Source organism: Micropterus dolomieu, linkage group LG16 (genome assembly GCF_021292245.1).
Source record: "Micropterus dolomieu isolate WLL.071019.BEF.003 ecotype Adirondacks linkage group LG16, ASM2129224v1, whole genome shotgun sequence".
NCBI classification, from domain to species: Eukaryota; Metazoa; Chordata; class Actinopteri; order Centrarchiformes; family Centrarchidae; genus Micropterus; species Micropterus dolomieu.
This window is the reverse complement of record NC_060165.1, coordinates 8,020,955-8,035,339: the sequence shown is the minus strand read 5'-3', so window position 1 is coordinate 8,035,339 and position 14,385 is coordinate 8,020,955. Positions and strand designations below refer to the sequence as shown.

The window sequence follows — 14,385 nt, the reverse complement described above, 5'->3', positions numbered from 1 at the left end:
AAAATGGCCAGATGAATACATAAAAGCAACATATTAATTTAACGGAACAAACAAATGTAATTATATTCAGATCTACTTCCATGCCCTAATGATGGGCAGTGATATTATATGCCTGTAAACTGAGGCTTTCAAATGGGTTCAATCTTCCTGTATGTGGAAGTGCAGCTGTGTTGCTTTGAGCCTGGATTGCGTGTTTAATTTTTTCGTATTTATCTGTGAATGTTTGCGATTGGTCATCTGCTGCAAACCCTTTTACGTAAACGTGTTCATAGCTGGACTGGGAAACCTAGCGTTGTGAGACCACTTAGGCCAATAGTTCTCAAATGTTTTCGGTCATGCCCCTGCCAGTAAAAGTGAATTTAATTTTCATCAATCATTCACAATAGAGGCTACAGGCTTTCACTTAGCAAAATAGCCTTGCTAGTATTAGAACAGTTTTGTTTATGTCACCACATGAATAATATTCATGTAACTTAAGGTCCACTCAACATCTACTACCCTGCTGAAATGGCTTTATGCCCCCACAGTTTGAGAACCAGACATAGCCTGATGGCGAATGTTGGGGTTAATGAAGCCAGATAACGCAAAGATATTCTGATTATGTTTAACTTTAGTCCCCCTGACCACATTCTCAAGATCTCTCTTTCACAAATGCACTCACAAGTTCCCACAATAATTTATAACAGAGGACTTATTGTTATGCCGGGCTTCTTCAAAATGACAGGCAGGATATACTGGAAATTAACCATTTTCTAGCATTGCAAAATCATTTCCTTGTTTAAGCTTGTTTAAGCTTTATTACAGTTTGTTGAATGTATAATTGCTTTTTTCTCTTTTTAGTTTCCTGGTATTTTCATTGAAAGAAGTGTGCACATGTGAGCGTGCACATCTATGAATGGGTTGTTCAGATGTGTGCCTATTTAAGCCATGTGGCAGGTTGTTTGGCCAGTTCTTCTTGCTCTCCTGCAGCAAGGGAGCATCAGGCAGCATGACTTCACAGCGATGGATGCTGGCAGTCTGCTTTTCACTGGCCTCAGGTACCATGCAATCTTTAATTTCATTATTTGAATATGAATTAATTCAGGGACAAGGATACTGCAAAATCAAATTTGAATATATTATATTTCAATATTCTTGTCAGTATTCTTACATATGCTCTGTAAAATGTAAAATATTCTGTAAAATTGTTTGTTGTTTTTCACGTTTTTTTCCCGACTAGTTTTTACTTCAACTACTTATTGATCAATAAGGCTTCAACCACACAAGTTGAATTAGAGAAAAGTTATCACATTCTGCAGACTGGAGTAAGAAAAGTGGTGGAATGAAACTAAGAACCTTTACTCAATTACTGTACTTTAAGTACAAAGTTGAGGTACTTTGAGTATTTCAGTTTAATATTAGGGGAGACCGGGTATGGTTGTACCATTGTCTTTTTGTTTCAGAAACTATAACTCACTGAATTTGGTAGCTAGAGTTGTCAAACCTTTAAACAAAGTACCCACATTTTTTCACTACAAATGGCACCAATTCAATCCTCTACATGAATATCACAAACCTCGTGAGTTGATGTCAAATGCATTCTGTTCCCTTGTTACAACCTACCCCAATACCGGGGTAGGTTGCCTCAAAAACAGTTAGTGATATGAAAGAACAATGTTTCTCTCTCACTGTAACAGACAATGTCTGATGAGTCGCACGCGTGTACAGTATGTGTATGTAAATTTATCTATAGAATAAACTTACTGGTCCACTTCAGAACCAGCACTTCTATATTTTACTCTTTGGGGTACTGGGACTTTTTCTTGCGCACCGGGACTTCTTGCAAGCTGCCTGTACACTTCTCTGCCCTCTCCGCAGGTGGAGACAGAGTATGGAAAAGATCGTGTGCCGATACACATGCCAACATGTGAACAACATGTGAATGGGGAGTACTGGTCACAGAGCTGACAAATGAGCGCTGGTAACATTAGAGTGCAGGCTTGGTGGGCCCAGACTGCAAAGGGCACTCTGTAAAATATTAAAATCAAAAAAGTCCCTCGTTTTATGTATAGTGGATGGTTGTAAAACTTTTTAAAGACCCACCTCACCACTGTCAGCCAAAGTTTAGCTAGCTGTTTTAGCATAGTGTTTTGAAATTAGAAATGGAAAAAAATGCATCACATGTTGCCTAAGAAACTACATTTCAATCTAATATAAGTCAAACAATTTTATCTGCAATAGAATAGATACTAAACAAAATATGGTCTTGGTCAAGAAATTTACTTCTGACCTCAAAATCAGTTTTTTCACTATATATTCTGAATGTACCTGTTGCCAGACTTGATAACCACCACGCCTGATCGGGGAGGAAGCAGGTAAATACTAAAACGATCACCTAACTCTTATTTTATCTCTAATTGGTGGAATTGGTGTTGTTACAACTCTCTCCATGTTACAACCACACCCGGTATCCCCTACTTTTAATTTCTACCACTAAAAATAATTGTAATTTTCTTAAAAATATATGGTTCTTTTTATTCCCCTACAATTATTTGACAACTTTAGTTGCCAGTTGCTTTACAAATTAAGAATTTACACACAAAACATATGATGAGCTTATAAAATGCAGTCAACACTGTAAGGAACAGCTTGAGTCAGCTCCACTTCTATAGCGTATGAAAAGTAAAATTACTCATAATTCAGAAAAAGTACCTCCTGTCAGTGAATAACTAATTATATTATTGAATTAATGTTGCTGATGCTTGAATGTGTAAGTCGCATTTGTGGCAGTGTATGGAGGATGGAGTCTGTCACAATTAAAAATTAATACAGAAATTGAAAAATGCTCAATTCAATAAATAAACATCCTATTTAAAGCACCACATATAAAATAAATGTAGGCATTAATTAAATTATGCAAGGAGACATAAATTGATATATTTCTTTAATTTGCTTCTTTATTTATTCACCTTTGTAATATTACCTCATTTATTTATTTTTCTTTATAAATTTCAAATTTATTTATTTATTAGTTATTTTTAAATGTATTTATTTATGCATTTGTTTTAATGTTTTTGTATGTATTATTTTTCATTTACATTCCCTATTTATTTCTCCAAAGGTATTTATTTCTATCTCCTCTTTTACATTTCTGCATGAATTTCTGCCTCATTATGAAAATGAGGGCGCTGTGTCAAGGGGTCAACTTCTTGCATATTGGTTGATCAGTCAAACTGCAAAAAGCCTTGCTCCCCACAGGCACAGCAGAGATGGCTTCCTTCAGTGAACCGAGGCGTTTAGCAACTCTGTTTGAAAACAACACAACCAGTCAATGTTTTCCTTCTTTTTTGTGTGGACATTCTGACTGACAGTGTGTTTCAGTTAGCAGCATACACAGACACAGAGCTGCAGTCAGGTGAGATGTCGTTTGTGAGAAAGCAGTCAAGCTAGCCGCACCTAAATTTGGAGTGCATATGTATTTGAGCCTTTATGATAAATGCACTGAAACAGACCAGGGCCCGTATTTATCAAGCTTCTCAGAATTACTCATAAGAACACTGCTAAGAACTGACTTAAAAGTGAAAAAATTCTTGGCTCAAAGCTGTGCTTAAAAGTTAGTTATCAAGCATCATAGTCCTAATTTGAGTGAAGTGTAGAACTAAATCTTAAGTGTCAGTCTTTGTGCTGATGTACGACATTTGCATGAACTGTGTTTGCTTCTGTTGGATTGCGGGGGGTGTTGTTGGGAAGTCGATGAAACGTGACAATGTGCGGAGCTGTAGCCTAAGTGCTATAATTGTTTCCATGACTATTTGGCTTATTGATGGTTGTGACGGGCCAAAATCATCAGCATTGCTGCGTTTGTCCTGTGGCAAAGAAACAAAGTGTCATCACCACCTTCAGTTTAGCTGAAAACGCATTACTGCTTAAAGTCAGTGGTGAGATGACGTCCCTCCCCAACTTGCTGACAAAGCATGTCTCTGTCTCCACAGTGCCATCACAAGCCCTACAGGCAGCTCCTAACCACTTGAGAGACCTCTGGAGCTCTCTTAAATAACTGGGAGAGTAAGAGTGATTCTTACCTTTAAGAAATTTGATTACTTGCTTTTATTCTTAATTTTAAAAGCAGGAGTAAATTTCATGAATTCTCAGCACTTAAGACTAAAATGGCAGTTTGAGAAGCTTGATAAATACCGGCCCAGAGCAAGATGACAGGCAGGGTTAACAGCTTTATTCTGTCATTTTCTCACTTTACTTTTAAAGACAAGTGGTGAAGTACGAAAGTCTAACCTGAACAGAGGCTATCAAGTCTTAATAATTAATAAATACATCAGAAAATTATAAATGACAATAAATAAGGGTACTTAATACAAAGGTGAATAAATAAAGAAGAATATTAAAAGAGAAATATTAATTCATGTTGCATTGTATAATTTAATTCATGCCTACATTTAGTTTTTTAATGTATTTTTGATGAATTTAATGTTTATTTATTTATTGAACATTTTTTCATTTTCAATTGTGGCAGACTCTGTTGTTCATAAACTGCAACCACCTACAACACAATGCAAATGCTACTTAAACATTTAAACAATAATAATTGCTGACAGGAGCATTTTATTGAATTATGAGTACTTTTACTTCTTATACTCCAAAGTAGTTTTAGCTTATAATACTTGGATACTTTTCACAAGTTATATTTTCAATGCAGGACTTGTGCTTAGTATTCTCTATTCCAGTATTGCTACTTTTACCTAAATAAAGGAAATGAATAATTCTTCCAACACTGATGTGCATGGGAGGTATGGGAAATTATGTGTTATATGTATTAGTTGTGTGCTTACCAGTATGTTTGAAGGTTCTCTCTGTTGGCGTATGATGTAATGCCTACTTGATTGTTCTGCAAACTAATTTCCCTACAGGGACAAATAAAGAGATTGATTGATGATTGATTGATTGATTATCTGTGCATCGCATATCCACATGTTTTAATCACTTCTGTATCTGGTATAACAATAACATCCCTGCTATATCATGTATTTCCCTGTATTTGTATTAGTATTGATTTTTAATTATTGTGTGTTTACATCCACCTTGACACTGTATTTCTTCAGTTTTAGGGACAGCTGAATCGGTCACAACAACAGAAACTCAGAAACGTGAGTATAGGTCAATCAATGTTGGATCTTGATCAGTGATTTTTATCATATCATTTATCATATGGTTGTTTGCCCAGGCGTATAGTCTAAGTTTGGAGGGGACTGTGCATTTGTTTGTTTGTGTGTGTGTATGCACGTCTGTGCGTGCATGTATTTGTCTGCAGCTAATCTCGCATGGACATCATCATCGGCCTAATATTTTTTGGGCACATTTAGGAAAGTATGTTCAAGGACCTCTCGTGGATACAGTGATTCACAACTTTTGAAAAATGTTGAAACCCGTATTCTATGGGCTGCTCTGTTTTATACCGCCATTGACTGCTCGGGAGCATTGACTAAACATCAGGCGGCTATCATAAACTAGTTGAGGATTGAGGAGGACTCAGGAAGTAGATAAAGATGATATGGATTTTGGCGACTGGATTCCAGTTTCTAGTAGGAGAGGAAGTGATAAGGGAGAAAACGACAAAACAACCTAAGATGAAGTAGGTTGGTTTGCGAGTCAAAGAAGTGAACGAAGCTTGGAAGAGAATAGTTCAATGAAGTTGTGGCAAAAAGGTTGTGATAGAGGAATTTCTAATAATCCTTAAATTCAGAAAGGAAGATATGTTAGTTTAAGTCCAGTAGGATTGTATGGGGAATTTAAAAAAATTCTAGGAGAGGTGGACATGAGATTTCGAGAGACAGTCCAGAAATTTTAAACAAAAGCCATGTGGTGGAAATGGTGTGAAATCTATTGTTGGTCATACAGGAGGCGGGTAAAAAGACAACAAACCCCTCCAAATTTCTACCCAGATATCCCTACATCAAGGAGCACCGTCAGGCTCTGGTGTTGGTCTCGACCGCATTTCAGCAGACCTTAGAGGGTCAAGTATGTGATCGTGCACCCACTGTCTTATATAATTTCGAGGCGGACCAGAGTGTGGTTGTTTGGTCAGCACCAAAGTTCGAATTCGGCCTTCACACCGACCCAAACAAACCACACCTAGGGGGTAAATACTCTTGGGTTTGGTTCAACGTGGAAAGTGGAAGAAAAGAGAGTGTGGGTATCCAATCTTAGATGATGGTTAAACAAAAGCAGCGCGAGATGAGGAGAAAGAAGAGATGATGGCAAAAACAAATGTTAAAAATAACAGTTCATACAGTAGTGAAGAGGGGAAAGAGGAAGGGAAACGGTAGTGGAGAATGAAGAGCGATTACAACACCAAGAAGACACTAAGACCTACTAAACAAGCAATTTACAAAAGCAGAACTGAACCGCTCTCTAAAGAAAACCAAGATATCAGCATCAGGCCAGTATCAAATTTGTTATAAAATGATAAACCATCTCAGTTTGCCATCCAAGGATATATCACTGGAACTAATAAAGTTTGGGAGGAATAGAAACTGCCCTAAAGCTGGAAGGAGGCTGTCGTAGTTCCAATATGCAAACCAGGAAACGATTGCACCAACTTTATAATTATAGACCAATAACATCCAACATCTGCAAAATAACGGAGAAAATGATAAATGAAAGGTTAGCATGTTGTATAAAATAATTATATAGAAAATGGAGCACCTCAAGGCAGCATAGTAACTTTATTATTCTCCATCATGATTAATTATGTATTTTTGGAAACAGAAAATGGAACAGGGTTTTCATTTATTACAGGTGATGAGGCAATTTGAAAGAGGGGGAAACACTGGAATTCATTTTAAAGAAACTGTCACGGTTCTGGCTTGGTTATATTCTATGTTGCTGGTTTCCTTGTTCCTGTGTAATTATTTGGGATATTCATCAATACAACAAAATTTAAAACGCAACATAGCCTACAGGGACCGGTAGAAGTGAAGTGAAATGTGTCCCTGTGGGTACGGGTCTCTAAATCTGAGAGAATAATTTGTTCCGGTGGGTGGCGGGTGGATGGTGTATGCGTCCATGCAGACTCGGTTGATGTCAGAGCTGATCCACCATCACATGTGGAGCACAAATGGTGGAGATCTGTTGTAGTTGATGCTAAATTAATGCAAAGTTATTAGACTTCATTATTGAGTTCTGAATTGATCATTAAAAGGGTAGCATTGTTTAAACATTTGGCAAGAAAAAGAAACAGATTGCATTTCAACTGATCGTTCTTTCAGACACTTGCAGGACATTTGGCAGCGGGGTTGTCCAGCCTTTCAATGGTTCAAGTTTCTACGTGCGCTCCAACTGCCCGTTCACTCTCACCCGCTTCACCCACAACCGGGTGGAGTGTGACATCACCACACGGCGGGACGACAGCGGGCTGCTGGTCCAAGTCGAGATCATTATCAACAAAGTCAGGACTTTTTTGACGAATGGAAGCATCCTGGTGGAGAAGAAAAGGTTTGGCCCTAACCCACCCCGATTTCTTTACAGGGACCACTCAGAAAACCAAACAATGACTCATGCAATGTTTGATCTAATCACACATCCTGGAGTCTGTATTTGTTCAGATCAAACGTATATTCTCAAATAAATCACATTGCTCTGCTACACCAACTACAGTAAGAATGAGAGCAGCAGGTGAGTGCTGTGCTCTTAGGCCCTTTCAATCATTTACTGAAAGTCAGGCGCTGACATTGTTATCCATTCTTAAGATCTTCAATGTTAGTTGATTATTAGCTTTTACTCTTGGACACAGTTACTGATAATGATTTGTCTTTCTGGTTGAGTAAAATGTAAACAGAGAGTTAAGGCATGTTCTTTCAAAATCAAAGTTGATGAAGTGAGAAGACTTCTGATCAGTCAGAAATAAAAAGAAAGACCTGAACTTCAGGTGATAGTCTGAAGAAACTTATATACAAAAAACTTTGGATGCACATTGAGTAAGAAAATCTATGTTATGTATTTTGCATTGTTTTGTGACAGTGGAACCTGAATATTGTTCTGATAAAAGTTCAAAAGTTTATTTAAGGATTTTGTACTTTAAAACCCACTCTGTATGCTTATTTGTTGACAGCGTTTCCCTTCCGTACGACCACACCTACCAGCATATCTTTCAGTACGGCATCTACACTAAACTGAGGAGCTCGCTGCTTCCTCTGTCTATCACTTGGCACAATGTACCTGGAGGAATAGACACAGCGTGGGTAAGAGGACACTGGTGCTATGTATATGTTGACAAATTACAAAAGGGAGCATAAACACAGGCACACAAATTCATACACAAATAATGCAAGTGCAGTTCATTTGAACATTCACAGCTAGTTTGGTACTGTAGATCACTAATCACACCCACCTACTAACTTTTTGTTAAGGTGGAGGTGGAGCAGGAGCTGAGTGCTGACATGACCGGACTATGTGGGAACAACCGAGGTAGGATGGTTAAATGACTGAATTAACAGCAGAATTGCTGTGGTATAGCAGAAGTAACATTAGCAGCAGTACATAAAGAAAGCAGTAGCAGTTATAGTGTTGGTGGTAAAGAAGTAAAATGTGTTGTTATTATAGGCAACAAATGAATTTTATATGTAACTGGTGTGCTGTATGTGATGTTTGATTTAAAAAAAGAGAAAAACTCAAAAGTCAAATATAAAGTATAAAATGAATGCAGAGTGGGCCTAAATGTTTCTAAAGGTTTATGCAAGAATTGCATCTTTTCTAGTTATCAGTATAATGTAGCTGATTTTAGGAATGCACAACTTTTGTTCACACAGTATGCTCAAAGAATGTCCAATTTTTTATGAAATTAGGCAACAAGCAGAAGTTGATCACAGAGAGTGTGCTTGCTGATGACACATGTCAAACTCGAGATCCTGTCTCCGTTACAAATCAAGTAAGGATTACTTGATTACTGAAAACACAACTGAGTGGATGTTGTGATGGTACTAGATTCTAGACTGCTGCTGCTCTGTATGGTCTTTAGTTTTTTCCATTTATTAATCTTATTGAAAAAACCCAGGGTATTAATTAATTAAAGCTACTGGAACTTTAGTTATAAAGTAATGACTTTATAATAATTTGTATATATCATTAAATATTGAACCATAGATGATACTTCAACTTCTGTACTTATTAATTAACATTTTTGGGACTAGTCTTACTTTTGTCAGCCATTTTAAAATTTAGTCTTTATCCTATTATTTTTACTAAGTTTTAGTTGACTAAAAGTCTGGATATTTTAGTCTGATTTTAGTCAAAAGAAAAGTATTTTAGTCTAGTTTTAGTCCTTAACCATCATTTTTGTCTTTTCTAACTCATTAGTATGATTTTGATTAGCATTTATAGCTGTAAGTATGTAGGCCTGGGTTGACTGTGAAAATATCAGGCATGTTTGTCTTATTATAGCCTAATAATAATGATAATTTCATAAGTGGCCATTTTGATACAGTCACGCTTCACACAACAGCTGCGGCTGTGTTTGCGACCTGACTTTTCTTTTCTCCATGACAGGGAAGAATTTAGAAAGTTGCGTGGCGCTGTGGGGAGCGCCCAGCTGCAGTAGTAGGCCTACATGGATCATGCCTAATATCCATGCCCGATGCGTACGGTCGGTGATGGTTCCCTCTGGCTGGATGAAGTCTGGCGCTCCCTATGATGATGGAGAAATATGGAGATTAATGTCAATAAAGCAAGCTGTCAATATTTCAGAGATCCCCCGAAATATCACAAATCACGCTTTTAGGGGAGCTGATGTCTAAGCACCTCTTTCTCCCTAGCATGTTGTGTTCATCACCAGAGTTCACATCCTCCACAGTAACGTTTTCCTCGCGCACCAGCCATCGCCCCGGTCAGCCAGGATTCAAAGAACAGGAAGAAAAACATACCACTGAATGAAAGAAAATATGGCCTGTAATATTTTGTATATTGTATAATATTTTTCGTCAACAATATTGCATGTTAATATAGTCACAGTCAGCATTTAAGGACATTATCGCCGTCTCGTCCTCGTCCCGTTTTCGTCAGGGAAAAAAAGGTCGCTGAGGAATATATTTCGTTTAGTTTCGTCTGACCAAAGTAACACTATTTGGGAGTCAGACCATTTAACTATTTTAAACATAAAATGAAGCTAAACGCATCTCAATTTGAGCAGCAGTATGTCCTAGTTCCAGATGTTCAGATGGTTTCTCTGTTAATATTTATAGGTCTGCAGTCGGTTCATGTCCTACGTCATGGATTGTTTGAAAGATAAGAATCCTCATTATAGACAACTCTGTGACAAGAACACTTATGGCTATGAAAAAAGTAAATACATCGGCTGTGCCTTCTTCAAAGAAGTTGTCCAACAGTGTGGAAACAGCAGCTATGTCTGGACTAGATGGAGATCTGAGACAGCATGTGGTAGGTGCTCTTTGAATCATGATCTTAAAGCTCTTCAAGTTGTTTGGCTCAAATCTGTTTCAACACTTATTTGAAGAGCACTTGATGTGACTGTCTGTTTCTGTGGATGTTTGCAGCGGAACAGATTTGTCCTGGAGACCTGGTTTATGTAGAACAGGGTCCGGCCTTTGTTCCCAGCTGCTCCAATCTGAACCCCAGATTATCCAGCCAGGATCTCACCAGCTCCTGCGTCTGCCCAAACGGTGAGCATTATCTAAGTATAAAAATCTCCACTTACACACTCTGCTGTGTAATAGCTTCTTTAGCCTACAGGAGCTTAATAATGAGAGGTTTTCTAATTTGTGTCCCAGGTAAGGTGCTTAATGATCGTGCAGTTGGCTTCCACTGTGTGAGTGTGTCCAGCTGCCCCTGTGTGTTTGCTGGAAAGAGCTACTCAACTGGAGATGTACGTGGCACCAAGTGTCAGACATGGTAAGTGTTGATACTTATGGAATATCCATGAAATGCGAATTTCAATTTGCTATGAATAAAATGATTGAAGATTTTCAATTTAAATTTCATCCTGATTTCTCTCCACAGTACGTGTGACAGAGGCACATGGCAATGCTCTAAAAACTTCTGCCCCAACAGATGTCTTATTGAAGGGCCGTTTGTGACAACATATGATGGCAAACAATATGCCATCCCTGGTAAATGTTCATACTTGGCCTCACAGGTGAATTTTTTCCCGCAAACCCGACATTTAACATTGAACCATGTTGTGGTTTTTTGATACTAACTGCTCTCTTAAAATCACTGTAGGGTCAAGACTGGCAAATAAAAATAGCATTTTCCGAAAAAGCACCCTCTCTGAAAACAGTCATTCTTGAGCTTAAGGTACGAGCAGTAAGGATTAAATTTAAAACAAAATGATCTATCAAACTAAAGTCAAGCCAAAGTGGTGCAGAGTCACTGAACTTTGTTTTTTGGATTTGCAGAAAACACATGCGTTGTATACATTCTCAAACAACATTGTTACATTCGGAGAGGAGGAGATTACTGAACTTCATCAGTCTGGTAAAAGAAATGTGAAGAATTGTTGCATCTATTTAGGAGTCCTTAATGTGAATATGCAATGTGTCTGGTAGCCTAGTAAATATCCATCCATAAAGGCTTGGTGACTCACTCACCCAATCACTCACCAACTTCATTCACCCGCCAGATCAAGCTCTGGTTTTCTGGCAGTCGTCCATGTACGTCCATGTCCACACACCCTTTGGTTTGAAGATCCAAGTCCAGATGTCTCCTGAAATCCAGCTGTATATCACTCCACCCAGAAACCACACTGGAATTATCTCAGGTTAGAATCTCAGTCCATATACAAGCCAAACTATATTTAATGCATTTGGGATTCACTTTCATTAGGACTTCATCTCTTTAAATACAAAACTGCTTTCTATATCCTCTGTTGCATGATTCAGTTTGATTGGTAATTTTAGTCCGTCTGTCTTTCAGGTCTTTGTGGCAACAACAACAATGACTCCACAGATGACTTCACCACCAGCAACAACATCATTGAGAACTCTGCTCAACTATTTGCTCTGTCCTGGAGTATGGGTGATTGTCCACCGAACATCAACCCCTGTGTCAACACAGACAATGGTACCAGTGAATGCGACACTGTAAATGTGCTTGTAAAATGTTAAAGATATGTTTTCTGAATATTTTATTTGTCTTCTTAAATTCTGTATATTACTGATGAGAAGTTATTACAAAAAAGATTTGCCTCCAAATCTCAATATGTATCTTTACAGAAATATTTGCTGATGAAAAGTGCTCGGTGTTGAGCAACCCAACTGGGATATTTGCTAAGTGCCATGGTCATATCCCAATTGATCATTACCACATGGTAACAAGTATAAATCCTTAATTAGTTCTTGGCGGTTTCAGCAATTACCACATCAGTGACAACTCCTGTTCACATGAAACTGATTTCTATTTCCAGGCTTGCATCCAAAGAACATGTAACTGTGACAGCAGTCTACAGCAGTGCTTGTGTGTCGCTCTGGGCAGCTACGCCAAAGCCTGCGCCAATCTGGGTGTTGTAGTTGGTGACTGGAGGAAAACTACCAACTGCAGTGAGTTCCGCTTTGATAAATACACAATTTATTCTGTCTGCATCCCCCCACTCAATTGTAAAAGACAACTTTATGAGATTGTTGTTTTTGGCAATAATGATAAAAGAATTATGAGAAACTTTCCAGACCCTCCAGAACAGTAAATATAAAGGCTTCTATGAAGAGATTACAACTTGAGACAGCTACCATGTTACATCAACCACCGAGAGTGGAAATATATGTCAATGAATATATCACATTATTAGTAGTATTAAATGAAGGGGTTAAAAATCTGTGGATAATTTAATGTTGATCACCACGTTGTGTCGCAGCTCTGACATGTCAGAAGAACCAAGAATTCTCCTACAACATGCAAGCTTGCAATCATACATGCCGCTCCCTGTCTGGCCCTGACCCTCGCTGTGGGCTGGACGAAGTGCCTGTGGAGGGCTGTGGCTGTCCGGAGGGAACTCACCTGAACAAAGAGAACGTCTGTACCCCAAAGACGGAGTGTGTTTGTCACCACCAGGGGGGTACAATGCCTCCAGGGTGTGGGGTTATCGACGGACGAAAGTGGTGAGCTGTTTATCTGAGTATTGACAGCCATTTAAAATGCTTAATTATCATTTAACTTGACATTTTCACTTCTGTAGTTTGTTTCCCCTGTAAGCTGTTACCCACTGTGTGCTCTAACCAAGTCTTCCCAATGTTGTTGTAGTTCAGTCTTGTATCTCAAACTTTGTCTATTGCAGCTGCTGTGAGAATGGAAAACTGAGCTGTTCTGAAGATTGTGGTAAATATATACTATCATAGTCTTTACGCAATTGTTTGAACTTAATTAGTTTGTTAATAGTGGAACTTCACCGCAGAAAAATAGAAAACTTGATTGCGTCAAACCTTCTGAATTTTAATCAACACACTGTTTTTATATTTTTAATGATTGTTTGCATCAGGGTGCAGAAACGGGAAGGTTTGTGTTCATTGCTCCAGTGATCCAGTTAAGACGACTCAGAAAACCTGTGACAGTCTCAGCAAACCAGTGGTAGGTCAACAGATATTTTTATGTACATTACTTGCCATTATTCATTCATATATATTTGTTAGTAGCAGCAGCTGATTAACTGCCTGGTAACATTAATAACAGGTTATTTATTATTTTATTAGCTTTATTAGCTTTTTGTGGTGATGTGTTGATGACATGATTGAGAGCAGCTGATACTGAAATCTGTCATTTTAGTTTTACATTAACTTTCTGTCAGTAAAAGGTATCCCTAACATTTACCATTTCTCCAAATCAGGTTTCTTTTATTATGATGGGTCAAATGTATCCTTGAGCTAAAAGATTTTCTTTTGGTGTGATTTCCAGGACACCAGCAGGACCTGCGAGAGTGGCTGTTACTGCCCACATGACCAGTATGAGGATCACCATGGCAACTGTGTTTTTCTGGACAACTGCACCTGTGTGTACAGTGGCAATGTGTACAATGCAGGACAGACTGTCAAAACCAAGTGCAAAACATGGTAACGCCTGCATTTGTGCTGCTTTGCTGCTTCCTTCAAATCCTAATGAAGCCATGATGCAGAGGTTTACATCATTCTATCTTACAGTGTCTGTGGTCGGGGTCAGTGGAACTGCAAAGATGAGCCTTGTCCTGGGAAGTGTCAAGTTTACGGAAACGGACACTACCAGACTTTTGACTCCAAATGGTACCGCTTTGATGGACACTGTCAGTACACACTTGTAGAGGTGAGAGCAAACATGAAAGTTGGAATGAAATCCACTGCTTACATGTTTCTTTGCAAACCTCTTTCAAAGGACCCCACCAAAATATTAAATACAAAGTATTTTTATAAAGACTGATCTTTT

At 38.3% G+C, this 14,385-nt stretch overlaps 1 protein-coding gene across 1 annotated transcript in view; it reads left to right on the top strand.

Annotated features, from left to right (window-relative positions):
* Positions 1 to 988: 988 nt before the first annotated feature.
* Positions 989 to 14,385, top strand: part of LOC123985207 (mucin-2-like) — a 29,737-nt gene continuing 16,340 nt past the window's right edge. Inside the window, exons 1-21 of the mRNA XM_046072651.1 lie at positions 989 to 1,037; positions 5,094 to 5,138; positions 7,260 to 7,485; positions 8,102 to 8,231; positions 8,400 to 8,457; positions 8,835 to 8,917; positions 10,227 to 10,422; positions 10,539 to 10,664; positions 10,773 to 10,893; positions 11,002 to 11,137; positions 11,224 to 11,298; positions 11,400 to 11,478; positions 11,624 to 11,761; positions 11,917 to 12,063; positions 12,216 to 12,310; positions 12,407 to 12,539; positions 12,851 to 13,094; positions 13,271 to 13,311; positions 13,472 to 13,560; positions 13,885 to 14,039; positions 14,127 to 14,265. Coding sequence (XP_045928607.1) covers positions 989 to 1,037; positions 5,094 to 5,138; positions 7,260 to 7,485; positions 8,102 to 8,231; positions 8,400 to 8,457; positions 8,835 to 8,917; positions 10,227 to 10,422; positions 10,539 to 10,664; positions 10,773 to 10,893; positions 11,002 to 11,137; positions 11,224 to 11,298; positions 11,400 to 11,478; positions 11,624 to 11,761; positions 11,917 to 12,063; positions 12,216 to 12,310; positions 12,407 to 12,539; positions 12,851 to 13,094; positions 13,271 to 13,311; positions 13,472 to 13,560; positions 13,885 to 14,039; positions 14,127 to 14,265 — 2,505 coding nt within the window. The remainder of the gene's footprint in view (positions 1,038 to 5,093; positions 5,139 to 7,259; positions 7,486 to 8,101; positions 8,232 to 8,399; positions 8,458 to 8,834; positions 8,918 to 10,226; positions 10,423 to 10,538; positions 10,665 to 10,772; positions 10,894 to 11,001; positions 11,138 to 11,223; positions 11,299 to 11,399; positions 11,479 to 11,623; positions 11,762 to 11,916; positions 12,064 to 12,215; positions 12,311 to 12,406; positions 12,540 to 12,850; positions 13,095 to 13,270; positions 13,312 to 13,471; positions 13,561 to 13,884; positions 14,040 to 14,126; positions 14,266 to 14,385) is intronic.